Source organism: Brassica napus, chromosome C7, assembly GCF_020379485.1.
Source record: "Brassica napus cultivar Da-Ae chromosome C7, Da-Ae, whole genome shotgun sequence".
NCBI lineage: Eukaryota > Viridiplantae > Streptophyta > Magnoliopsida > Brassicales > Brassicaceae > Brassica > Brassica napus.
The window spans coordinates 42,627,738-42,654,260 of record NC_063450.1 but is presented as its reverse complement, the minus strand read 5'-3'; the positions used below and the strand labels follow the sequence as shown (position 1 = coordinate 42,654,260).

At 35.0% G+C, this 26,523-nt stretch overlaps 5 protein-coding genes, 1 long non-coding RNA gene and 1 pseudogene across 11 annotated transcripts; 3 read left to right on the top strand and 4 right to left on the bottom strand.

The window, feature by feature from the left end:
- Nucleotides 1-1,019: 1,019 nt before the first annotated feature.
- On the top strand, nt 1,020-11,353 carry LOC125589625. 3 transcript variants are annotated; one of them, XR_007325800.1, is made up of 7 exons: nt 1,020-1,115; nt 1,322-1,592; nt 8,008-8,132; nt 8,572-8,645; nt 10,792-10,972; nt 11,145-11,217; nt 11,314-11,353. It is a non-coding gene; the product is annotated as an uncharacterized LOC125589625 (long non-coding RNA). The 3 variants fall into 3 exon arrangements; XR_007325799.1 differs by lacking the exon at nt 8,008-8,132 and having other exon boundaries at nt 1,029-1,115; nt 11,314-11,338; XR_007325801.1 differs by lacking the exons at nt 1,020-1,115; nt 1,322-1,592; nt 8,008-8,132 and adding an exon at nt 8,181-8,199 and having other exon boundaries at nt 11,314-11,334.
- LOC106348696 lies at nt 1,458-7,522 on the bottom strand (annotated as a pseudogene).
- A 1,388-nt stretch (nt 11,354-12,741) lies between the features above and the next one.
- Nucleotides 12,742-14,082, top strand: LOC106348695 (probable ATP-dependent RNA helicase DDX23). Its single transcript, XM_013788489.2, has 6 exons — nt 12,742-13,026; nt 13,131-13,194; nt 13,279-13,341; nt 13,556-13,600; nt 13,702-13,758; nt 13,839-14,082. The coding sequence occupies exons 1-6, from the start codon at nt 12,815-12,817 to the stop codon at nt 13,929-13,931; spliced, it is 534 nt and encodes a 177-aa protein (XP_013643943.1). The 5' UTR covers nt 12,742-12,814; the 3' UTR covers nt 13,932-14,082.
- Nucleotides 14,083-14,643: 561 nt separating this feature from the next.
- On the bottom strand, nt 14,644-16,052 carry LOC106348694 (60S ribosomal protein L18-2). The gene is made up of 5 exons (XM_013788488.3): nt 15,954-16,052; nt 15,650-15,739; nt 15,413-15,541; nt 15,100-15,282; nt 14,644-14,996 (listed from the first exon to the last, which is right to left on the bottom strand). Exons 1-5 carry the CDS (start codon nt 15,954-15,956, stop codon nt 14,838-14,840), a joined length of 564 nt encoding a protein of 187 aa, XP_013643942.1. The 5' UTR covers nt 15,957-16,052; the 3' UTR covers nt 14,644-14,837.
- A 4,651-nt stretch (nt 16,053-20,703) lies between these two features.
- LOC106348692 (serine/threonine-protein phosphatase PP1-like) lies at nt 20,704-23,019 on the top strand. The gene is made up of 4 exons (XM_013788484.3): nt 20,704-21,125; nt 21,653-22,212; nt 22,304-22,486; nt 22,661-23,019. The coding sequence occupies exons 1-4, from the start codon at nt 20,933-20,935 to the stop codon at nt 22,682-22,684; spliced, it is 960 nt and encodes a 319-aa protein (XP_013643938.1). The 5' UTR covers nt 20,704-20,932; the 3' UTR covers nt 22,685-23,019.
- Nucleotides 23,001-24,743, bottom strand: BNAC07G28260D. 3 transcript variants are annotated; one of them, XM_048761922.1, is made up of 5 exons: nt 24,653-24,743; nt 24,453-24,550; nt 23,760-24,130; nt 23,367-23,692; nt 23,001-23,288 (listed from the first exon to the last, which is right to left on the bottom strand). In XM_048761922.1, exons 2-5 carry the CDS (start codon nt 24,532-24,534, stop codon nt 23,162-23,164), a joined length of 906 nt encoding a protein of 301 aa, XP_048617879.1. In that variant the 5' UTR covers nt 24,535-24,550; nt 24,653-24,743; the 3' UTR covers nt 23,001-23,161. The 3 variants fall into 3 exon arrangements, with proteins under 3 accessions (XP_048617879.1, XP_013643941.1, XP_013643939.1); XM_013788487.3 differs by having other exon boundaries at nt 24,453-24,672; XM_013788485.3 differs by having other exon boundaries at nt 23,001-23,297; nt 24,453-24,661.
- Nucleotides 24,744-24,752: 9 nt separating this feature from the next.
- On the bottom strand, nt 24,753-26,174 carry LOC106348691 (50S ribosomal protein L18-like). Of its 2 annotated transcripts, none has more exons than XM_013788483.3 (2): nt 25,917-26,174; nt 24,753-25,335 (listed from the first exon to the last, which is right to left on the bottom strand). In XM_013788483.3, the coding sequence occupies exon 2, from the start codon at nt 25,299-25,301 to the stop codon at nt 24,957-24,959; it is 345 nt and encodes a 114-aa protein (XP_013643937.2). In that variant the 5' UTR covers nt 25,302-25,335; nt 25,917-26,174; the 3' UTR covers nt 24,753-24,956. The 2 variants fall into 2 exon arrangements, with proteins under 2 accessions (XP_013643937.2, XP_048617880.1); XM_048761923.1 differs by having other exon boundaries at nt 25,858-25,930.
- Between the last annotated feature and the right edge of the window lie 349 nt (nt 26,175-26,523).

The following is a 26,523-nucleotide window of genomic DNA, read 5'->3' as shown; positions in this document are numbered from 1 at the left end:
CAAAATAGTTAAAGCCACAGTGGCATTGTAATGTAAATAACTTTTAGAAAAAAATCAGTTATATATATTTCTTCATATTTTAAATTAATAAACATTGTTTTCTATATATAGTATGCAAATATCTAATTAAATATTTATGTAGAATTTGTTTATATGATATAGAATATTGTCCATACAATAAATGGTTTAACGCACACACAAAATCATGACTTAGTCAATGTAATACGACTTAATATTACAAACTAGATATAGACCCGCGCTGTGCGCGGATATGGTTCTGCCAAATCTTTTTTTTTTAATATTTAGTAGTATATTATATTTATATAATATTTTAATGTTACTGATTTGTAAATAATACGTTTTAAAGATATATTGAATTGTGATGTTGTCACAACATATATTGTACATGGTGTTTTTTTATGTGCAGAAATTTTTAATATTGTACATAGTGTTTTTTTGTTATATATGTTCTTTAAAATATATTTATATGTTATTTAAAATCTATTATTAACATATTTGGAAAAAATATTTTTCGGGTCCGTACTTTTAAGATATAGTTTACTATGTTTTAAAAATATATGGTCAATTTAAATTAATTGAGATTAGATTTATTTTAATATTAATTATAATTTTAAACAAAAAAGCCTGATTTTGTTTATCTCATTAAACTCAACATAGATGTTTTTATTCACCTCTTTAAATGGAAAGAAGTCTGAACTTTGTCTCATAAATGGGTCAACCTGAAGTCCAACATAAAACCACGCAACATATATGTTTTATGGGCATTATTTTGTTTCTTATATTTTACACGTTATGACCCATTAAGTTTTCAAAAATTATATTTGTTGTTACAGAAATGGCCCATTAGTTAAAAATGTATTAGATTGATCGAAAGGTAAATTAAGCCCACACTTTTTTTTTCCGGGAAGGAAACCACTTTTAACGTTTTCTTGAAAAATCAACAACTTTTTTTTCTTTGCTTCTCCGTCGGTGGTTCTCAGTTCGACAAAATAATCTCCTCTATAATCATCAACAGAAATTCGTTAAAAGTATATCAAATCCAGAATAAACACCGTTCAGTCAATCACCAAACTCAATCGATAACTGAGTTCTCGGTAAGTTTTTATAATTTTCTGATTGTAAACGATCCGGGTTAACGATCAGGGTTTCGTTATCTAAATATCTGGTTCTTACTCATATTGATAGATCTGTTAGATCTAGTTCTAGATCGATCATCATTATTATCTTCTTACTCAGTTTTTGTTTCTATTAATTTGTCTTGCTCTCGGTAAGCTGACAGAGGAACTTGGTATTTTATTAGGTAATTGGCAAGGATTGTTTAAACGATGGATCTTTAAAAAGACAAAAGCAGAGTAGAAGACAAACTTGACAGAGATTTAAAAAAGTTAAGTCTGACCTGAGATATAATCATATTACATATGTTCACATCAACACAGATTATTTCCTTGTTCTTAATTTTTTTTTTGTCATTTCATCTCATATATTGATAGGTCATTGATAAAGGCTGTATGCCATAGAAACTGGGAAATACAGCATTGGAACAATTCACAAAACAAACTACAGAAACAAAGGTTAGTACTATATTAATTTTTTATTTTATTCGAGAAATCGTGAACTGAACTTGTAGAATCATCCTAGGATTATCGGATTTAGGATTGTACAATTACTTAGATGATAAACAATATAAACTGACTTGTTTGTAGATGAACGTACTTGATCTTGCATATCTGTTTTTGGGTTGCTGATTAACTGTTCTATGTTTTGTTGAATTATATTAGATACATGGTTAGTTTAATTTTAGATGGCACACTGTTTTTTCTTTTGGATCAAAACATGATGATCAATACATGTTTGGTTTGATTTCAAACCTCTATTAGTAAGATAGAATAAAATATAATATATTGAGTCTCCCTAACAGATAGAACAAAGAATTTATTTAGTACAAAATCGGAAATGACTTTGAAAACTTTAAAGCAAATGTAGTACAACAAAAAACACAACCAAAACACCAATTTCAGTCTGCAAAGTACAGAAACACAAAACAAATTCGCAGCAAGACACTCACATCAGTCATCTATGGTTTCCAGATTAGTAAAAACCTCTTTGAAAACAACATTAGTAGTTTTCTTTTGCGGCTTCCCTTCTTTATCCACAATCAAGATTTTCAAACCTTTCTTCGAAGTAACCCTTGAAATAGCAACATATAGCTGGCCGTGAGAAAAAACTGGTCTAGGAAGGAATAATCCCACTTCAGACAATGATTGTCCTTGACTCTTGTTGATGGTTATTGCAAAAGCCACAGCTAAAGGCAATTGTCTTCTGCGCATCTTGAAAGGAAGTCTTTTATCTGTAGGCTCGATCAACAATCTAGGAATATAAACGTCTTTACCAACCTTGTCACCAGTTAAGATTCTAGCTTCCACCATGAAATCCATAAGTTGTGTAATTTCCAATCTTGTTCCATTCATTAAACCTTCATTAGGATTAATGTTCCTAAGCAACATAACAGGACAACCAACCTTCAATCTTAGACTATGATTTGGTAGCCCAGAAACTTTAATACTGTTTAGAAAGTCGGAACTGAGGGCTTCATTACTGACCGAGGCAGTATCAGATGGATCTATACTGTCAGATGAGATATAAATCATTTCTTCACCTGATGGGAAATAACCAAATTTTATAAAAGAGTCAGTGTCAATAAAAATAACGAAAATATATATAGTAAAAAAACACTTAATTACCTTCGAGTTTAGATAACATATGATCATTAATCATATTAACATCCTCATTAGTTGGACATAAGATTGCTCTCTCTTTGAAAAACTTAGGATCTTTCATCCCTCTCAATGAATCAGTGTCTCCATAAATGGCCAGACTTATAGTCTCAATAGGATCGTTAGGGTCCATAATTAGAAACTCTTCTGGAATTTCAATTAATGCCTCCCCATCATTAGGCTCTGATACTTTCCCATCACCAACAGCCAAAATCCACTCAGAAAATTCTTTCAGATCTTTTGCCTCATCATCTGTGAGATTGTTTGAACACAGTCTCATGTTCTTAGTAAGCTTCAGAACCTTGCAATGTTCCCAGAGATATGATGAGTTCATGGAAGCCAGAACAATCTCAGCCCTACAACCTCCTGTAATAACAGGAAGTACTTGTCGAAAATCACCTCCAAACACAATTACTTTTCCACCAAAAGGCTTTTTATCTGGATTGTCCATTAAATCATTTAAACTTCTGTCTAAGGATTCAAAGCAATGCCGGCTCATCATTGGTGCTTCATCCCAGATAATTAGAGACGCTTCCTTTATCAAATTAGCCTTATCTGATCCGGGAGTCAGTGAACATGTAGTGAATTCATCTGGATTGATGGGTATGCTAAAACGGGAATGAGCAGTTCTGCCACCTGGTAACAACAGGGAAGCAATTCCGGATGATGCAGTATTAAGAACTATATCTCCCTTGCACCTCAAAGCAGCTGATAGAAGTTTCCAAAGAAAGGTTTTTCCTGTGCCACCAAACCCGTAAACAAAGAACATTCCACCTCTATCTTCAACAACAGCACTAATGATCTCATCATAGATTTTTCTTTGCTCATCAGTCATCTTTGAAAAATCTATATCATGAGTGGCTTGCAAGTCTTCCATATCATAACTTAGCTCATCCAATATCAAGACATTTTCAATCGATTTGGCATTGGCAGGAAGCTTTGGCATAGACTCATATAGTGAAAGTGAACTCCCATTTCTTTTCATAAGCTTCTCAATCTCTATTAGAGCATACAACTTCTTGTCATTGTCAGTCAATTTAAGTCCTGCCAATTCACGAAAAGAACTCTCATGTGAAGCTGTAAATTCTAATAAAATAACAGTCTCACATAATAAATAGCTGGTTATTAGAACAATCAACAAACAACAATTTGACAAAAACGTAGATACAATAGGGGAATTTGATAGAAGAAGTTAGTAGTGTACCTGGCCTATTGAAACGATGTCTGCGATTATACTTGATATCTTCAGATAAGAGTTCCCAAGTTTTTTCCCAAACCACCTCTGGTTGAGAAAGACTGTTCGACAGAAGCATTAGAACAAATAGATCACGAACAATTGCTGCAGAACTATCATAGCTACGCCTTATCAAATCATCTATGTACTCCTGGTCATCATCCAATATTCCCCGAGCATAACATGTTTCTTTATACCCCTCATAAACCACATCATTATATGTTTTAATATCCTGATAGCTAGTAGGACCTTTGACATAGTTCAACAAAACTCTCAGATAATAAGAGCTTTCTTGCTTTCTTGGGGCATAATTAATTCTTCCAACACTGAAACCTTGTTTCCTTCTATTGAACTTCTTCTGACTCTTCGAATATGTATAATAGTTGGGAATCTGAATATATGTAAGAGTCCGAGCGAAAGCATCAACCTTACACAGCTCAAACCATGCCAAGAACATTGTGTTTTCAATGAGCTTACGACTGACAACGTCCTTAACTTTATCCTTCCCTTTGAAGATAATGGTTTGTTTCCCTGGAAGATGAAATGACAACTTCTCAACCGCAGTAGATCTGTAATGTATTGGAAACTTAAAAATTCTCCATGATCCTTCACAAGTTGAAACATATCTACATTGATCAGAACAATATAAGTTAGAATATAAGATTGAAATAACTACTACATACTGAAAATAAAATATTTATGGATCAGTTAATAAACTACCTGCAATCAAAGAAATCCTTTATTTCATTCTTTTTAATCTCCACAGTTTCTTTCAATATGTTACCACCAGTCTCCATGGCAGAGTTTCCTAAAGCCGAGTTAGCTGCTACTGAGTTCGCTGCAACTGAGCTCGCTGCGGCCCAGGTCGCTGTAGCTGAGTTCCCTGCAGACGAATTTGGTGCTGTTTGATTCGTAACATCTGGCCCTGTTGGTTCAACTACCACAGTTACACGGTCAGCTCCTTTATTAATGTATTTAAATAAATACTTAATGGAACCAACTTGGTTGCACCACTCTACATTAATGTGTGCTCGGTACCGAAGAGAGAGTTTCTTGTTATAAGGGATGACCCATCTATTGTCACATTTCAAACCATTCTTCTCAACATAACTGTTAGATTGCTCACGTCTTCTGTAAACAGGAAATCCATCTTTTTTCACTCTAGTATTATCAGCAAAGGGTTTAGGAAAACTTTTCGAGCACTGTCCATTTTCCATGCACGGTGAATTCCTATTAGCAGCTCCACACGGACCATGAATCATCATATCCTTAACAACATCGTAGAGATCTGGATCAAGTGACTTATCAGGAATCTCAGCCGATATGATTTTATCGATGTCTTCTGTTTTTGGAAATTTGGATGAAGGATGCATAAAAAGCAGTATGTGAGCATGTGGCAAACCTCTCTTCTGAAACTCAACAGTATACATAGCTGAAATATATAAAAAACAGTTGACATTATTGTAAGAAAACGACCAAGTCAGTATAGAAATAATAAGAAATATTTTAAACTACGGTTGAGTCAAAACAAAACTTACATGAAGCTGTCTTCCCCAATATATTCTTCTTTGTCAAATCATGCATCAAAGAATCGAGTTTCATCTTAAACATCCGACATATAACATCTGGTCTGTCATCTGAATTCAGGCCTCTCTTTTTCAGAAATCTCGTAAGTTCTGGCCATTTTGGATTGCATGTAAAGGTGATGAAAAGGTCTGGAAAACCAAAATGTCTACAAATGGCCATAGCGTCTAAGTACATATTCTTCATGTATCTTGGACCCCCTGTGAAAGTAGCTGGTAGAACAAATTGCTGACCTTGTTCATTCATGTCCGACTGTCCAGCATTTTCAGACTCCTTGATAGAGTCGTAACTATCTGAACGCAAGCATGTCTGGTTGAGCTGCAAATACCTAAGTTTGTTGGCTTCGATAGTCGTATATGCATCAACTATGAATTGTTGAAATAACCTTCTCGAATATAGAAGAACATGCGATTCATTTTCTCGCTCTTGCATCCGGAAAGCAAAAAACTGTCTCATACTGATAGTATCTTTTTTTAGTTTCTTCGACGCTTCTGTGACACCTTTTTTAATGCCAATCCTGAATCCATCCTCACCATACACAAATAGCAGAGGATACTGTAGTGCTAAATAGGAAATATGAATCTCATCGATCCTCGTAAGTCTACCAGACTTATGCTGTAGAACAATATCTCGCTTATCCATTCCTAAATTAAAATCTCCAGGAATCAATGCAGCAACCTCAGATGCAGTTGGCATATTATATGTCCGACCATCTCTGTCACTTCTACTTATGATTCGCATATGGAAAGTTTCTTCCGGATTCATTCGAAATCTATCTCTAGCTGATCGAAACTGCTTAACATATGGATTAACAGCATTCAACATCATCATTATAGGCTGAATAATTTCTTTCTTCAACCCATCTATCGTACTCTCTGTCTGAGCATTTTTCCCATTTCTGAAAAACAGTAAAGTAGATATAATAAGTTTACATAACACGTTATCAGTAATGTTTAAGCCCTTATATGCAAAATTAAATTACTTACCTCAAAGCATTAGATCTGTTTTGAAGTTCGTTCTCTGTGTCAACAATGTAAAGCTGTCCAAACTTGGCATAATTTCCTTCAGGTGGGGTTAAACTTCCCATCAGATGATAATTCTCACCATGAAGCACCAACATTTGTGGTCCTCGTCCCTTTCTAACAGACTTATCTACTTTACCACCAAGTGAAGTGAATGAAAAAACCATATTATATGATCTGGTATTCTTTTGGAAATGTTTACTCAGCTTATCATTTTCTGTAAGAAGCTTCATTAGAACATCAGGGGATTTCTTTAATAATGGCAACTGGACCTGACCTTGCATGCAACACAATGTAAATATAGGTTTTTTCTTAGATTTGGTCTTATTTATGCGCTCCCCAAACCACATGATAGCTCCACAATGAACACAGGTGTAAGTTGGGTCACCTTCATCAACATAATCTGCTTTATAAGAATGTTTATAGGTTAGAAAAACATTGTCTACATAGAAACCATCTCTTGACAAATTTTAGCTTACCATATTCAGATGATGACACTGCTTTCACTTTTGGCTTCGGTGGTTTTTTCACCTTAGAGAAGTTTTTTTTAAATAAAGCTGCTAGAAAGCTAACTCTCTCTGTTTGATCTTCTTTCAGTGGTTCTTGTACAATAGACTGTTCGTCATCTGAAATTTCAGTATCCGAACTTTCCTGACTACTACACTCGACTTCTAGATCATCACACTCATCTATGGATCGCAGTAAATCTGTAAAACATGCAATAGATAAAAGTATCCAACGTATGAATTTAGTTAGGGACGAAACAACATAAAGTTCAAATCATTCTCTGGATGAAAAACGGTTTACCTTCATTCTCTGGATCATCTATAGAACAATCATGTTCTATATAAGATGTGTTTGAAATTCCTGAATCAAATGTAGTATGACTGGTGGATGTCACAGGTATTCTTGTATTTGGTGTGTTTTCTCTTTGAAATGTGACATGACCTGAACATGATCCTCTTATTATACCTGAGATGGGATTATTATATTAGTACATTATATAATGAACAAAAAATTAATCAGCTATCATTGGAATCTCTGCTATTATCAGTAAATTAGGATATATAACAGACCTTGATCTCTTCGACTCTTTTTTGTGTCATTAGGGTTCTCATTATTTTTTTTGTCAAAACAAACTACACCAAATAAGATTAGAGATGTTAGTTGAATGTGAGGAAACCTGGTATATAAACAATGGTCAATATAGAATATAAAACACCTCGTTTGTTTGTAGGATTTGACACTGAAACTTGCGTTTTAAACCTTGATGAAACGTTATTATTGGTAATATCACTCATTAATCTTCGAAAAACTGTACTCAAAGGGACATCTTTTCTTTGAGAATGATCCATTCTCTGTTTTGAAATAGATTGGGAACGCAGCCGATGACCATCATCTTCAAAGCGAGGTTGATGCTTTCTTTTCATCCTGTTCATAGAAGGGCTATGTTAGCAGAAACTCTTCGTATTAAAGACAGCATATGGAAAATACACGGTTTGTTCTCAGTTACATGCACTGGAACTGAGTAATAGTATAATCACCTTTAAAACAAAGTTGCTAGGTATAAAATTGTTCAATGAATTCTCAGAGTCATTCTGTTGCTAATAAGAATATAATGGCGTCTTTGTTTATACATTGAAACTTTCTAATTTGTAGTATAGGCGGGATTATGAAAATAATTGAAAAGAGAATTAATTAAGTTAAGATTCTTTACATACGAAATATTGTATAAAATCTCTTTAGATCACATGAATATCTAAATGTAGATTAGTTGTAGGTTATATCTTCACGGATACATTTAATATCTTTACTTGTTCAAAGTAATAACTGTAATTGATTATAAAATATATTCGTTTGAGTTACTTTTTTGAGTACTACAACTTATTTCTTTATATAATTATATGAAGTATTCTAACAACTTAATTTTGTTTAGGATGCAAATATGGATTTATCAAACAATCTACATTAGCTGATTTACTAAAGGGAGTTCAACAACAGCTTATTAAAGTAAGTATATTTGTTTTTAAATTTCCGTATGCTCATATATTTAGTTAAGTGCGTTTTGTGAAAACTTATTTAAAGATTTATAAGTTTAAACATGTATTCATTTTCCTGATAGTCAGTTTGATAGGTTAGATTCACAAAACACATCTAGTCTTAATTATAAATCTTCTTTATTGATAAAAACCAAACAATACGACATATGGAAATAAACCAGATAGTAGACAATTCAAAAAAACATAGTTTCTGAAAATAAAACGATTATAAAAAGCAAAAAAAAAAACACGCAGCATCTCAGTTTTCTCCAGTTTTACTTTTTTTCCTGCTTCATTATCTTTGAGCATTGTTTCTTAGAGGTAGAAGAAAGATCATCAATCTCACATTCTCCCTTTCGTTTTGATAGTGGAGTTGACGACAAACATGTGTTCTCTTCACTTTCCATGCTGACCAAAGAGACCTTGAAAATAATAGAATAAACTTTTAATGAATACACATATAAACATGAATATCTAATTAGGAAGAGTAATGATAATTTGAGTAGACCTGTCCTGAGGAACGGTCAGATAAAGCTCTGTTAGTCAATGTATCATCAGTATTCTCATCATCCGAGTGAGTTATGATCTCATCAGCAGACCATGTTTTCCCAATGTTAAATATATCAGCTCCATAGTCAACATTGTCTTTGCTCACATAGACACCAAATTTGAAAGTTTTTCCAATAAGCTCGTTAATAGCATCAGGCAAGTCTTCAGGATCTTCAACCTAAATAAAAACAAACACCTACTATATTAAAAACGACTATATGTATATAATATACAACAATTAAATGGATAATTTTACATACCTCTTCTAGAGAACCATCTAAGAGCACTTCAGCACTCACTCCCAAAATTGGTTCAGCAATAGTATCAAGCAGCATCACCTTAGTTTCACCAGTGTCATCCTTTATAAGTAGATGGAGTTTGAACCTTGAAAATTTTAAAATTGGTAAGTTATATGAGTCAGATACATATATCTATACTATTAAGATCAAAAAACATACTGAGGTGCAACATTGGTTACAGACTGATGGCATGAATCACAATACCATAGATGTTTCACAGGAACCACATCCCTTTTGGTAATATCGGTAACCTTTTTGAAGTGGCACTTAACACAACCAAAATAAAACCAAGCCCAGTCTGTGTCAATTGCATAAATTGTGCCCTTAACAATGCAGTTTTCAGTCTACAAAAATAACATTAGTTTTAGAATATAGGTAGATTGTAACAGTATATACCTTAGATATACTAAAAACTTACATCAGTCGCCATAATGATATCCAGAATTGATCTCTCAGGATAAATAGACCATTTATCAGGTTGGCGTTTGCTTCCTTTATGTTTTGCAAGCTCATGACTACCAGTTGTGAGAGCAAGCTCGTTCTTAGGCAACCTGAATAATTAACCATACGGTTAGAGAGATCATGTATATTTAATGAGTAGATATAAAATAGTTGGTATGTGATTAGAATTAAACGTACACTTGTAGATAGTCTTGGACATCAAATCCGGGTGGATTTATTTCGATAGTGGAAGAATCAAAAGCATTTGTAATCTGAACTTGTCCTGCAACAAAGCATAAAAATCTATTAAGTGAATCAAAAGCATACTAAAGTAATTTTTTTCTTAATCGTTTAGTCAAATTCTTACCCTTGTAAACATTGATTTTAGCAAATCTCAGTAAACAGAGAAAATTCTTATTGACTTGAGCAACTTTGTATGCATATAGCATATGTTCAGCAAACTGGCCCCAAAGACAACATGCTATATGGTGATCCCTGAAATATACATTAGAAGATTAACACATTAAAAAAACACGATTTGATTACATATGAAAAGTATATTTATATTAATAATCTATATAACTTACTCTGTATCTGTCAAAGTAAACTCAAGCTTCTTTGTTTCTTTACCTTGCACAGGCACAACCTGGATATCTCCGATATCAATTGGTTGACCAATAACATCTACAAACATATTATTAAAAAATAAGAAGATTATTAATATAAACCGTAGCATATTTGTGAATAAGAAAAGTCTAAAAATTTACCAATCAAAAAATTAGAATCAAGACTTCCGTTCATGATTTCTGTGAAAGATGTTAATGACAGAAAATTATCCTCATCTTTGAGGGTGGAATTGGTGACGTTGGAGTTGCTGAGGATCGACATTTTGTACTTATGACTCGTCGGTCGGTACTTTCCGGCAGCTGCGGTTAGTGAGAAATTCTCAATGAACCTCCATTGTCCAAGCTGAAGTTTCTTAACACGAGCAAAGAAGAGTCTCTTGCAGGTACAATGAATCCTAACTCCCTAAATTAACATTTGATATAAGGATCAGTTTAGACGCCCATTTTAAACATGTACAGAAATTAACTAATAGATAAACTTACTGTTTTATCTGCGAGAATGAACTGAAGAGAATCTCCACCAGAATAAGATGAATGTTGTGTCCATGAATGCAGGACTTTAACTTCGACCTTCCAAGATGTTTTGTATGGTTTGACATCATTGAGCAAAGTGATAGTCGGGTCTGAGGTAATCATAGTCATATGAGTGTATGTTTTTTTTTTGCGGATGTAGGAGGTATTAGTTGATCGTCCTAGTATTTATAGTGATGTGCTAAACCTTTAGGTTTAATGATAGCGTGCTGAAGATTTGATTCGATTTCCATAGGATATTCTGATTACCATATTCTGTTGGAGTTGTTATATGAATTTAAGATCTAAATGATTATGAACGTAGATGGATAGTCGAGTAAAAACGTAGTAGAAAAATAAGGGAGGAAATCTTGTTAGGCAAAAAGAAATATCTATTTTCAATTTCGCAAAATAGCGTTAAAGATATACTATATTAAGTTGTTATTGATTATTGATAACTTGGTGTGCACGTCAAGACAGTTTAGATTTGATGAAAATAGTATATTTAAAATAAAATAAAATACATGTAATTTTGAACTTTTTATGTATTTCGAAAAACCAACTTTGCGAAACTTATATTTTTAAGTTTGGCACACATGAAATTATGTGATTGAAGTTTATATATGATTGAAGTTTATTTAACACATATTGTGTTCATAATGGCAGCTATCTCTAAGCGTAATTCGTTTGTTATACTTATAATAGAGTACATAGTTGGTTTAGTCTAATTGTATATAACACTTGTTCAAGATTTAAATTAAATCCTATGGTTATATTGGTTTACATTTAATAGAGTAGATGGTGGGTTCACGATTTAAAATAAATCCTATGTTATATTGGTTTACATTTAATAGAGTAGATGCTGGGTTAATAGATGTCGTCGGTTTAATAGGAGATAAAAGCGTGTGATATATCTAATAATAATAATGTAATTAACTTGTTATGGTCCATAAATTAAGTAGCTTCCTAGCAAACTTCAAACATGCCAAAACTTAAATGAGAACTTTTATGGTAGATAAATTTAGGACTCTATTTTAATAGAGTAGATACATCATTTAGTACAAATAAAAAAAATTAAAACCCGAAAATTAATACCTCGAAAGCGCGTGGATCAAAGTCTAATATTACTTAAAAATATTACAAAATAATAACAAATATTGTTAAGAAAAGATATTTCAACTAAATCATAAAATAGTATATATAAAATAGAACACCAAAAATCATAGTTTTGGATGCATAAGATTTTTAAGCAGGGAACAAATCGGTTCTTAACGGGTCGGGCTATTCAGGTCGATTCTTTTCGGGTCCGGATCTATTCGGATCGGTTCTTTTCGGGTTGGTTCTTTTCGGTTTTGGTTCTTTTGGGTAAAATAATTTTGGATCCAATAAATAATTATAAATTTTCGATTCGATTTCGGGTCGGATTGGTTCGGGTTTTCGGGTCCCGTTTAAAATGCACATGCCTAATTTTTAGGGTTGGGCAGAGAGGAGAGTTTGGCCATGTCTTTGACTAGATCCGGGCCGTAACTTGTAAGCGAGAACTCTGAAATTGCATAAAAATCCTCATCCTTTTTAATGTTTATACTAAACACCATTGTAGTCTTTTATTACATAATTAAGCCCTCCGATTATTTGTCGGAACTCCAAATATATATACCTTTCTGTCTTGCACGATTTGACCAAAACCCTTGAGATCCCAATTTTCCTCCGAAACAATGGCGGCTTCATCGTCTTCCTCCTCCTCAGACGTGTCCTCCGATTCGTCAGACTCTAATCGCCGCCGCAAGGATCGCCGTCGCCACCGTAGAAGCGATCGGGAGAAGGACTCGCTCAAGGTACGGAAGAAGAGCCGGTCCAGCTCGAAACGACGCCGTAAGCGCCGGCACTCTTCGGATTCCACTGATTCGTCTTACTCCGATTCCTCCAGGTTCGTGGGTTTCTTGTAAACACGGTTTCAACGATCTCTCGTCGGAGAAATACGATTGAAAACACTAACTTGGCGATTATTTGCGTTTTTTCTTTGGGCAAAAGTGAGAGCTCAGAGAGTGAGCATGAGAGGTCACGAAGGCACAAGAAGCACGACAAGCCAAAGAAGGTTTAGTTGTTCGCTCAAATTCATAATCATGCGTTGTTTTAACTTGTGATTTTTCAGCTTGAAATTGATCTTTATGTTTCACAGGCTAAGGATAAGGAGCGAAGCAAGAGTCATCGTCATAAACGTCATAAGAACAGAGACAGAAAGGTGTGAGCTTTCTCTCGTTTTGCTATGTGCTTTTAGATAAACTCTTCTTTTGCCTTGGATGAAAATTTTATTAAGATGACAAGTTACTTATAATACTTCGTTTGCCTTTTCTCTGTGGGGCCTCTTCGAACTTGGAGCTGGGGTTGGTGACGTGATAAACCTGGGACATTGTTTGTTTTTCCTTTTTGGTCTTGGCGATGTGAGTGTTGTATAGAATGGAGAAGGAGAAGGAAGCAGCGGGCCTGTTAAGCTATCCAAGGTACTAATACTAACATGCCATAAAGATCTAAACTTTGTATCAAGTAGTTCCCTGTTTCCTAGCTGTGAGTTTCGACGTGACTCCTCTATTCTCTGATTCAGTTTTTGGGTCGAGACAAGGACGATGGTGAGCGTAGAAGTGCTGTCTCTGGGAAAAAGGTTAGTCAAAACTCTCTATCTTTTGTTTTGTTAATTCATAAACGTTGCTCACATGCTTCTTCTGTGTGTTTTGGCTACAGATTATGCTGAAGGTTGACAAGTCCAAAGAGGACAAAGCTGCAGAGAGCAAGAGGAATGAGTTGCTTAAGTTCTTGAATGCAAGTTTCGACTAGTTTTATTCTGAACACCAAAAATGTATCAGGCCCTCTTTGATTAGATTCTATGTTTGATGATTAAGATTTTCGTTTTTGTTTATCCAAAAGGACAAATTTATCATGAAATTGAGTTGGTATTACAGCATATTGGATTTGGTTTTCGTTTCAATCTCCATTTTATTGTTTGGTTTTCGTTACTAAGATAATTGGTGATTTAGAATTTGTAATAGCACCCCTTTTTTATGTTGTTGTTGGTCCAAGAAATCATATAAATCAAAATAAGTTTAATATTCACAAAACAGTCTCGGCCATGACACAAACTTGGAACTTGCTGGAACAATTTGTTTTCCATCATCTAATGGCTTCTTCTGCACGGCTATAGTTACACACAATAGGTCGAAACTCTTTAATGTAATATAGACCAGTTATGATTAAAAAATAAAAGACATACATGCCATTTAGAATCACGAATTTAACTTTGAAGTCTCGTTAAACAGATGTAAGCTGAATAAAACATCAACTCTTGCGCTAAGATTTTATACGCCATCACTAATTGATCTGTATGTACTGACTGTACTAGATCACGACCTTGCGTAAAACCATGGCACAAACGTATCAATATCCCATTCAACCAGTTATCAAAATGAGTTGAAAATTAACAATTGAAAACAATGAAGTGGAGATTTTACTAGAACTATCATATGTAATTCTCATGACTTTAAGACAAATATCAAACAAAGCTTAGCGGCAGTAAATTCTCAAAATGTTATTAAGCAAAACATTTAATTGTCGTTTAGGACGAAAAGACAGATAAAACAATGTCTGGAATAGGAAAAGAGGAACACATGAGTTCACTAGCAAAACTGCTATACTGAAAGCAACCATAACGAAATAACACCCCGTCGAAACAGTAGAGACCTCTTCTTAGACCTTGAAACCACGACTCTTTCGCTTTCCTCTGGCTTTCTCAAACTTCCTTCCCTTAGACCTAACATAGGGCTTGGAGTGGCTGTGTGGCACACCAGGAGCAAGACCAAAGTGCTTCACTGCTTCACGAGAGTTCTTTGGTCCTCTAAGTAGAACCTGTCAACAACACATAAACACAAACTCAACTTCATATACAAAATAACAAACACAAAGCCATATGAATAAATAAAGGTGATTCGTTTTAAAAATGATCACTCACCGTGTTCTGTCCCAACGGAGCAACGAGAGCAAGCTGGTCGAATGTTAAGCACTCTCCACCAGCTTTCTCGATCCTAGCCCTAGCCCTCTCTGTAAACCTCAAGGCAGTAACCTTCATGGCAGGAATCTCATGCACTCTCAAATCGTCAGTTATTGTCCCAACCAACACAGCAATCTTACCATCCTAAATTAAGAGAAAAAAAGTAACACCAACTTGAGCGGATCCAGAGAAACAAAAACTAGTCTCATGCTCAAACATAATAGGACAAATGTATATAAAGAGTAATAGAGAGGGTCTCAAGGAAAAAACGAACCTTTCCCTTCATGAACTCAACGAGCTTGGAGAGTGAAAGAGGGGCTTTGTTGACTTTGCTCATAAAAAGCCTCTTAAGGATCACAGCATCGAACTTGCTGCCGGTTCTCCTTACCAAAAACCGGTATAGCTGCACAAGGAGAAAAATCTCAATAAACCGATATGCCATTACGATTCATTCTACCATTAACAAACAAAGACACAGTGAGAATCATAGCACATCGGTGTAATTCATTACCTTGACGAGAAGCTTGAGGTAGACATCATCGGACTTTGGAGCAGTCCTTTTGGTCTTCTTGCTCTTACCTCCCGCGATAAGATCGATACCCTACAACAACAACAACAAGGCCTCGTGAGGAACCTCGCTCTAAGCTACCGGGCAAATCAATTGACTAATGAGCACCACACACACACTAAATCTACAATATTAGATTCAACTATCGAAACGAACAAGCCTAAGGAATAATCAATTATCCACTAAATCAACAGATGAAGCTCAGAAAATGAAGATAATTGAGCGGCGGAGATCAGTGTGTACGTACCATGGCTTGTGCTGTCGACGGAGGAAAACGAAAATGGAGCTAGGGTTTTTGATTTATAGGAGGAAGCTCTCTCGCACTTTTAGGTTTCATGAGTTCATCTTCACTTTTGGGCTTTTCAGGCCCAAACTACAAGCCCATTTATTAAAACATCCTTCCTCTTCGTGAATATATTTGTTTTGTCAATATAATTCTTTTTTTTGCTTGTAAATGCTAGATGTAAGTATCCAATTCAAAGAATCAAATACCATAAAAGAGTTTGCTGAAAATGGATTTGAACCTTTTTTTTTTTAAGAATATAGAAATGGCAGCATGACCAAAAAATCAAATTTTCATATCACAAAGGAGTATATATATATATATATTTTTTTTTTTTTTTTAAAGGAGTATATATATATGTGTTGGACTTGCTTACATTGCCGTCAATGGAAGCTATCGGATTATCTATGACCAAACCAAATACCAACAAATAGAGGTTCCAACAGTTAGTGGAATTTTTTTTTTACATAGTTATCTTGTATACGTCATGCCACTGTCTTATGCACTTAGTTTGGTTAGCAAGTCCATTCAACGATCTAGTGGGAGTACGAATGCAAGTATGCACACATCTATCTTACTCCATCTGTTCCCAAAATAAGAATTTTCTAGAGTATTCACGCATATTAAACAAATAATTAATTTTTTACAATTGAATTTATTATTTATTTTCCTATACATTTTCCAATAAATATCAACCAATAGTATTCAACTAATTCAAATATTTTCAATTAATGTTTCTTAAAAATATACAACTTTTCAACATTAACTACTAAAAGTACCTTAAAATTTTAGAAAATCTATAATTTTGGAACAAAAAATAAATATAGAAAATTCTACTTTCAGGAACAGAAGGAGTATTAAACTAGAAGTATTTTAAGCTTTTGTTTGGAAACATGGATATTAATAAAAAATAAATATAATGCTGTTGGGAAACATAGATAGCAGTAAGTTAGAAAAAAAAAGTAATGGGTTTATGCTATTAAAAAAATTGGAAGTCCATTACATTATATTAAAAAGTAATGGGCTTGTGTTACTTGATATACATATTCAAATCAAAATAATAATTTAAAATTGATTTATATCAAAAATTCATTCGAAAATATACATATATTCAAATTTTGATTTTTACTAACATATTTTACAATAACCATTATAGAAATATTTTCAATATATATAAGAAAAATACAATACAAAGCCTAATTTCAAACACCAACTTAAATTATGGTTTTTATATTTTACATTGGAATATAAGATAGATATATGTGATTATTTATATGATTGTACGTATAAAATATTATTAATTATAAGATTACTTATTTGATGGTATGTATAAAATACGATTAATTATATGATAACACATATTTTTGTAACCTTTGATGACACATATAGGATATAAAATAGTGATTACGGTGGGCGTTCGGGTTCGTTTGCGGGTCTGTTTGGGAATTCGTGTTCGGTTCAGATCTTTGAGGAATTTGTTCGGTTTTGGATAACCAATTTAAATTATTTTTAAAAAATTAAAATTTATCATATGCTTTAATTTTTTTTAAAAAGTCTATAAACAATAGAATATGTTACATATAAATTTGAATAACATATGTCAGAGTATCTAATTTAACATGTAAATTGGTTTAGTTTAAATATTTGGATAGAGAATTAATAATTATTTGAGTATTTTTAGAGTTTTGAGTATATTTTAACTATTTTAGTATTTGTATATATTTTCAAGTATTTAAACGAACTTAAAAGTATCATATATATTATGGATGTTTTTATATATAGTAAATCTAAAAATAATTAATATATATAAGTATATAAATCTATTTTAGATACCCAAAATACTTCGGTTCGGATCGGATTAGGTTTCAATTCTTCAAATACCAAAATTTTGAATAATTCAGATATTTAATCAATTTCGGTTCGGATTTGGTACTGCTTATTCGGATTGGGATTGGTTTGGTTCTTCAAATTCGAGTTTTTTGCTCAATCCTAAATAGTGACATAAAAAACAAATAGCATCGTATTTAAAAAAAAAAATTAAAAAAAATACGTCAAAATCTAGTACTTTTTATACTATAAGTTTGTCTGGAGTAGGGTTTCTTGTATTGTGTACAACCAATCGTGACGTGAGTAAAGGAAAATAAGGATCATGCTTATAAGGAGGTGTGGAGAAGATCTAGATCAAGCATACAAAAAGTTATCTGTCTGTTAAGTACCGAGACAAAGTTCCGTGGACTGGTACGGATTCAGTTAGTACTATACGCTATGAACTTATATTACTCACTGGGATTGGAAAATTAGGTTCATCCACGTGCCATTTGTTCTCAATATAACCACCACAAATCTAGCACATAGCTTTGCCTTACATAGTTTTAGAAACTTTTTGTTCTAAAGGTTCTTTTGATTTATCCATTTAAAATAACTCAGGATCCATTTAACATCAATGCAATCATTAGTAGATAAAGAGTTTCTAAACATAGAATATAAATGGTAGCCTTAGTAGTGGGTTAGTAAAAATTTATCAATTGTTTGATCCACTAATGCTCTTTATATGGCACACTCTGTCCCATCATACTTTTTCTGTAGAATTTAGATGATTTTTTCATCCCACCTGAAACTGAATCTCAGTATAAGATCAAAATAACCAAAAGTTACATTAGATTTTGATACCATTTACTATAATATAACAGTGTACAGTATGTTCAATCTTCATAGTTTCAGCCACCCTTGATTAAAAAAAATCAACCAATTGTTAAACCAGAGAAAATCCATTAGTATTTTTTCTGACATCCCATGAGTATTTATTTGCAGAAAAGCTAACTTGGAAGAGGGGGTCGATGTGGCTTGTATCCTGTCGTGGGCCGCAAACAAGGGATCATTGTATTTTGAGTGTAGCTACTCCTCGGAGGTGTGGTCTCTACTCATGGGTGGATTATTACAGACTTCTTTCACCATGAAATGGTCAGAGCTATTGGATCTAATCATGGATAATTGTGGTGATTTTCTCACAAACTTCCTCACTCGTTATACATTGCAAGCTGCAATCAACTCAATCTAGAGAGAAAGGAATGAAATTACATGGTGCAACAGCTACTCCAACAAGAGAACTTGGGAAACTTTTGGATAGTCAAGTAAGGAACCATTGCTGCTCTAATCAACAATTGGGGGACCAAAACTACGATGGAGGTTTATCCCGGTGGCTTGCAACTCGGTGATTTCTATTATGGGGTTTTATAATCTAAGTTGAAAGTGTGTCAATCTCAAAAACATGATGCACTTGTTGTAAAAAAGTTATTTTCTTCTGAATAAATTTAACATATATTCAAAAAAAAAAAATTAAATGTTCATATCTCCAATTAAAGGAGTATATGTATCGGACTTGCTAACATTGCCGTCAATGGAAGCTATCGTATTGTCTATAACCAAACCAGATACCAACAGCTAGCTAGTGGAAATTCTATTTTCATAACTGTCTTATACACGTCATGACATTGTTTTATGCACTTAGTGTGGTAAGCAAGTCCATTCAACAATCTAGTGGGAGATAGATGCTTAATTGATTATATTAAACATGCAAATATACTTCTTTTTTTTTTGCTAATATACATTGGAGGGAGGGATACATAAAACGGAATCTATTGGGAGATTATATGAATGCACGTATCACGTATGCAACAATTAATACATACTTTTTATACTATTAAGTTTTGTCTGGAGTAGGGTTTGTTGTGTACAACCAATCGTGACGTGAGTAGAGTAAAATAATGGTTATGATTAGGTATGGATCTAGTTTTAAGTTATCTACTAGTATCGACACAAAAGTTCCTTGGAATGATAAGGTGTCTGTGAGTGTACTTTACGCTATGAACTTAGAGCATGTTTATCCGGGATCTTTAGTGAGAATTTTTAGTGAGGTTCTTAGTGCGTGAGCCCCCACAAAACTTTTAAGGATCGATTACAAAAACTACTAATTAAGAACCGATTTTAGTGAATTTCTTACACTGTTCGCGTGCCCCACTTCGTGCCCCACTGATTCGTGGCGACCCGTGATTGATTTGCTTTTTAATTTTTTTTTTTTTAAACAAAAAAAAAAATTTAAGAAAGGATAAACATGCTCTTATATTACTCACTGAGATTGGAAAATTAGGTTGATCCACGTGCTATTTGTTTATCAGTCACACCACAATCCAGCACACAGCTTTGCCTTAGATAGTTTCAGGAAACTTTTTGTCCTAAAAGTTCATTTGAGTTTATCTGAATCATTCAGGATCCATTTAACATCAATGTAATCATTAGTAGATAAAGAATTTCTAAACATAGAATATGAATGGTAGCCCTAGTAGTGGGTTAGTAAAACTTTCTCGATTGTTTGATCCACTAAATGCTCATGTCACACTACGTCTGACCATACTTTTTATGTAGAATTTCTAGCATAACCTTTCCAGATGATAGTTTATTCATCCCATCAGAAACTGAATCTCATTATAAGATCGTAATAACCAAATCACATCACATTTTAATACCATATTATAAATTTTCTTTCCATGATAGAACAGTGTACAGTATTGTCCAGTCTTCATATTTCTAGCCGCCCTTGTTTAAAAAAAAAAAATCAACCAATATGCAGAAGTTTGGGTTTATAATCAATTTCTATAAATCAAAGTTGATTATTGAAATGCTTTAGAAGTTCTGGACTTGTCATTCAATTTGCCGGCATTATAATCATTCTTTGGGATTGTTGTGTTCTTCTTATCTTCTCTCTACCACTTTCCTCCTCTGAATATTAAAGACAAAATAGATTTAATCTGTGCGCTCTCTCATCCTTTGACCTTAAAAGCTCCTCCATTGCATGTTTCCCACATTCTTTCCCGAGAAAATTCAAAGGAGAAAAACCCTTTGATTTCTCCGATTGATTATTAATTTTGGATTCTGGTGAGAAGACGATGATGACGAGCATGGAAGGGATGGTGGAGAAAGGGGTGCTGGACGATATCATCAGGAGATTGTTGGAAGGTAGAGGAGGCAAACAGGTTCAGCTATCGGAGAGCGAGATTCGTCAACTCTGCTTCAACGCGCGTCAAATCTTCCTCTCTCAACCCAATCTCCTCGAGCTCCACGCCCCGATTCGCATCTGCGGTAATCTCATGATCCAAATTAGCAAACTTTAGGGTTTCTTTGTGAAATTTGAGCATCTGGGTATTTTATTCTCTCTCACTCATCATCGATTCATGATGAAATTGCATAGTTGGGGGCTGAAAGTAGCAAACTTTAGGGTTTATCTATGAATCTGAGCTTCTGGGTATTGTCTCTCTCTCTCTCTCTCTCTCTCTCTCTCTCAACATGGCTTCATGATGAAATTGCATAGTTAGGGAGTGAAAGTACCGAACTTTAAGGTTTCTCTGTGTATTTGAGCATCTGGGTATTGTAATCCCTCTCTCTCCGATCATCGATTCACGATGAAATTTGCATAGTTTGTGGGTGAAAGTAGCAAACTTTAGAGTTTCTCTGTGAATTTAAGCATCTGGGTATTGTAATCCCTCTCTCTCTGATCATCGATTCATGATGAAATTTGCATAGTTGGGGGGTGAAAGTACCAAACTTCAGGGTTTCTCTTTGAACTTGAGCATCTGAGTAACGTTTTCTTTGGCTTTGTTGGAGCTCAGGTGATATCCATGGCCAGTATCAAGATCTTCTGAGGCTATTCGAGTACGGAGGCTACCCTCCTTCAGCCAACTTTCTCTTCCTCGGCGACTACGTTGACAGAGGCAAGCAAAGTCTCGAGACCATTTGTCTCCTTCTCGCTTACAAGATTCGTTACCCATCAAAGATTTATCTCTTGAGAGGCAACCACGAGGACGCTAAGATCAACAGGATTTACGGATTCTACGACGAGTGCAAACGGAGATTCAATGTGCGCCTCTGGAAGATATTTACCGATTGTTTCAACTGTTTGCCCGTAGCTGCACTCATCGACGACAAGATCTTGTGTATGCACGGTGGCTTGTCACCGGAGCTGGATAATTTGAATCAGATTCGAGAGATTCAGAGGCCTACGGAGATTCCAGACAGTGGTCTTCTTTGTGATTTGCTTTGGTCTGATCCTGATCAGAAGATTGAAGGGTGGGCTGATAGTGATCGAGGCATCTCTTGTACTTTTGGAGCTGATAAAGTCGCTGAGTTCTTGGATAAGAATGATCTTGACCTCATTTGCCGTGGCCATCAAGTAAAACAGAACAATAACCTCTGTAAACTGATCTGATATTAGCTTTTTGGTTTACCATATTGACACGTGTGTGATGGTTTGTGTGTTGCAGGTAGTGGAAGATGGTTACGAGTTCTTCGCAAAAAGGAGATTAGTGACGATATTCTCAGCTCCGAACTATGGTGGGGAGTTTGATAACGCTGGTGCATTACTGAGCGTGGACGAGTCTCTTGTTTGCTCTTTCGAGATTATGAAACCTGCCCTAGCTTCTAGCAGCGGACATCCTCTCAAGAAGGTTTGTTTCTTCAGCTGAAATTTTTTAAATTTGCGGAAAAAACAGGTTTCAATGTGAGATCTTAGCATGAACTTCATGTCCACAATCATAATAAGCAGTAGGAGAATCATTGTGGTTTTGTTAGGACATGAAAAGTTTTGTTTTTTTGTCACTTGTTTATTTTGTCTTTATCAGGTGCCGAAAATGGGGAAGTCTTAGTCCTCACTCTTAAGATAACGATTCCATAGCTCAAGCAAGGCTCCACATACGGACTTCCACTATGGTTTGAATGCAGTGAAGAACCCCAAAGGGTCCTTAAATCATCACCAAACAACTTCTGTATAAAAAAAAAGAGTGATAGCAAAAAACACACTTCGTTTCCTGTCTTCTGCCTCTGGAGATTTGTACCTCCTTGGTAGTCTCTTTTTCTTTCTTCTTTTAACCCTTTTAGTTTAAGCTAGAGTGTATCTCGTAGTTTTTTAGTTCTTGCCTGTTACTTTTTTCTTGTTCTACAAACCCCTTTGCATATCATCAATGTACAACGTTTTCTTCCATTTCAAGCTCTCTAGTGTTCTTACCAGAATAACAATAGTAACAGTAAAAACAGTACTTCTCGCATTTGACAACACTTCACTTGAGACAAGAATAACAGTTAATTCATGGCTTTACTCAGCTTTGTTCAATGGTGAAAAGAAATCAACTTTGAACTGCTCTTCTATTTATAGCTGCACTGTATGAATTCCCGTTTGCCTTCCCTCCCAATCGTCTAGCAGCTCTCTGGATTGCAACTAGCCTCTGCTTCCGATTACGGTTATTCCATTGCCTGTAAACCCTAAAAGCAAGCGTTAGTACAATGAGGTGTTACTCAGAGGCTTACTTTAGAGTGAGAAAGGAGAGAAACCTGATCAAGAACATTCCTGCTACAACAAACGACACTCCCAAAGAAACCTTCTGAATCGTTGTCATTACGCGAACCCATTGCAAAAGATCTTTAAAACATGATAAAGTCTCAGTCTTCAAAGGTGTCTTCTTCTTTTTCGGCTTTCTCCGCCATGATGACTCCACCACCGGTTCTAGACTTGCTTTGCTTCCATAACACGGCTTATCTTTAGAATCAGCATTTGTTTGAACAGAGAAACCAGCAGCTTCGCAGAACGATGTGCCGTTAGACCCCCAATTCGAGGTTTTAACGCAGATGATGTCGTTTACTCCACATGGACCAATCATCTAATCACATACAAAACCAATAAGATCCCCACAAACTATTTGATCCCTTTCCTTTGGATGTTCTTACCTGTGTAAGTGCATTACTGGCGAAGTATGCGTCTTTGCAAGCTTCAAAGACTTTGTCACAGAACGAAGCGCAAATGCGAGGAGGGCCTGGTTGAACTCCAACGTTGGGGTTACAGATCGAACACTCCAACAGCTCGAACAGATGCTGGCACTCTTGACTAGCTTCCCCGAAAGTAGCCAAGTTTCTGACAGCTACAAAAGCAGGGTTTGTCTGAGCAGGAGAGCAACAAGTCCTTTTACGAAACACCTGGCACAGAGTTAGGTCCTTTGATCCTTTACCAACGGGTTTAGGAGGCTTTCCTTCTGATTCATAGGGCGGAAACCGCCCTCCTTTAGAAACGCAGACCCCTTTCGGATCCTGTTTCATTGCACCTGAAAAAACAGAGCGTTACACTACAACTTTGATAAGTTTTCTTTATTGCAAAGAGTTTAATTTCTTTACATGAATAGAAGAAACTCAAAATGAAGCTAGCAAACACACAGAACCCACATGACCCCAAACAACAAAACTCGGTTCCTAATCAGTTTGGTTTGCGTCACACGAGTCAAGACGATCCAAACGACAAAAAACGAAAAAGGTTGAGACTTTGGGTGATAGAATCCGAAATCTACGATACCCATTTTCTGAAATCTAACAAACAGATCAAATGGGAATGTGAACAAGAAGAAGAACCCTAAGCTTTTTGGTACTAACCAGATGAGAAGGAGATCAGGAGATGAAGAAACAGGATCGGACTCCGAATCAGAAACACCTTCTTCGTTAAGCATCTTCCCATCTTTCCCTTGATTGATCTAAAAGCTCGAAGCAAATGATAAAAAGTAAAACACGACCGTAGACAAATAGTTACTCGTGACTCAAGTTCAGAAAGACTTATTACGGGTGGACCCGAATACCCGATTGTAAAGACACCGTCTAATTTGGTTTTAGAATAAAAGAATCTTCCACTTTATTGATTCAGCCTCTCTCCGTGACAACTGACAATATATGTCAAAATTTTTAGAAACGAAATTGATATATAGTCGTATTATTTCAATAGTCAAAGCTTGTATAACATTCGTTCTCTTTAGAACAAGTTTCTTCATAACCCTGAAGCTGAAGAACAAACATGAACATAAGCTACAAAAAAAAAACAACAATGTTCGAAACGAATAACACGAGATTGATTTTGGTTTCATGGATTGTTTGTTGAAATAATGCTCAAAGTAACTTGACGCCAGCTTCCCTGACGGAATCGATCACAGCCTTGACTTTACCATGATACCTCTGCTCTTTCTTCATGTGGATAGCAACAGCTGGGATATCTTTCATCAGGAGCCTTTCCCCGAGGATCTTACCAATCTTTGAAGCAGCAGCCACGTCGCGCGTGACGCCCATCGTTTCCCTCAGTGCTTTCTCCTGTGAGCTAGCTGCGCAAGCCACTGTGGCTGTCGGTGAGTGGATGACTTGGGCGTGAACAAACTTGTTCGTGAAGTGCATCTTCAGGACGTAAGGTTTGAGGTAGTCGAAGAGGCGTGGTGGTCTAACCGCCGGTGGAATCACCATCTTTCTCTCTCTCTCTCCCTTACTCTATAAAAGACTGCAAGGAGAAACAAAGTGTGAACAAATAAAAGAGAGAGAATCTAATAACACATTTAGAGAAATTATGTAAGAAGTAGGAACAAAACTATAGCTTTCACTAATGATGAATACACAACTGTAACACGTAGATGATGCAAGTTTTATACAATCTTCAGGTACGGCTTATATCATCAGACAAAGACTATGTGTGTTGTGACCCTCCTGTGTTTAAATAATTACACGGCTTGTTGAACCAAATACCAAACATAAAAAGAATCAATATTCTACGTTTTTGCTCTCCGTCTAACCAAGCAACCAGCATTTGACTTCCTTTCAGACATTTAATCAAACAGTTGGTGGATTATAATTTTTTTGAGTCAAACCATGATCATTAACACCAATCCAAACACTAAACGTTCATATATTCTCCTACTAATCAAATACATCTTCCAGCTAAACTAAAAAAAAAAAAACGAAACTAGAATCTAGTAAGAAATGTGTTTGAGATTCTCAAGGTTCTAGTTCTATAAAAACAATCTACCGTGAGAACTGCTAAGAAGACTTCCAACGTTGTAGAAAATCAACGTAGATTTCGCGTACCTGGAAAATAGAAAGCGACGGAGTCCGGCGGCGAAGGAGAGATTGAGAAATGATGCCGACGAGGATGATGACAAATGAAAAACCTTTGGACGAAAAGGTAATTGGCCCATTATTGGAGCTCAGTATTGGCCCATTTTGAAGCTCGATAGCCTAGTTCTTTAATTTGAGTTGAGCTCATCTATTCCAGTGATCTCAATTTTTATTTATTTATTTTTACTATTTTCCAATAAACTCTTGTCTTAATACATTTCAAATTTAATCTTCCAATTTAATAATTCGAATATGATGTCTTATGCCAATGACATGTCTCTATTCCCTACTAAGCTAAACCAACAACATACCGAATAAAACAGGCTTCATCGTGGTTCATTTGTCTGATTGTTAGTCGCAAAATCGATTTTGTTAAGCTGCCTCATTGTAGTTTTTAGTTTTCACTTTTCACTTGTCTGTTTTTTCTTACAAATATTTCGTTATAAAATTGTGCCCTCCACTCCAGTGTGCTTTTTTCTGTCTCCACAAGTACATGACAATAATATTACTTGCGTAAAATTTAACTGTGGCTGACTTTTATATGATTTTCTCATTTATTAAACTGTGTTTTTTTTTT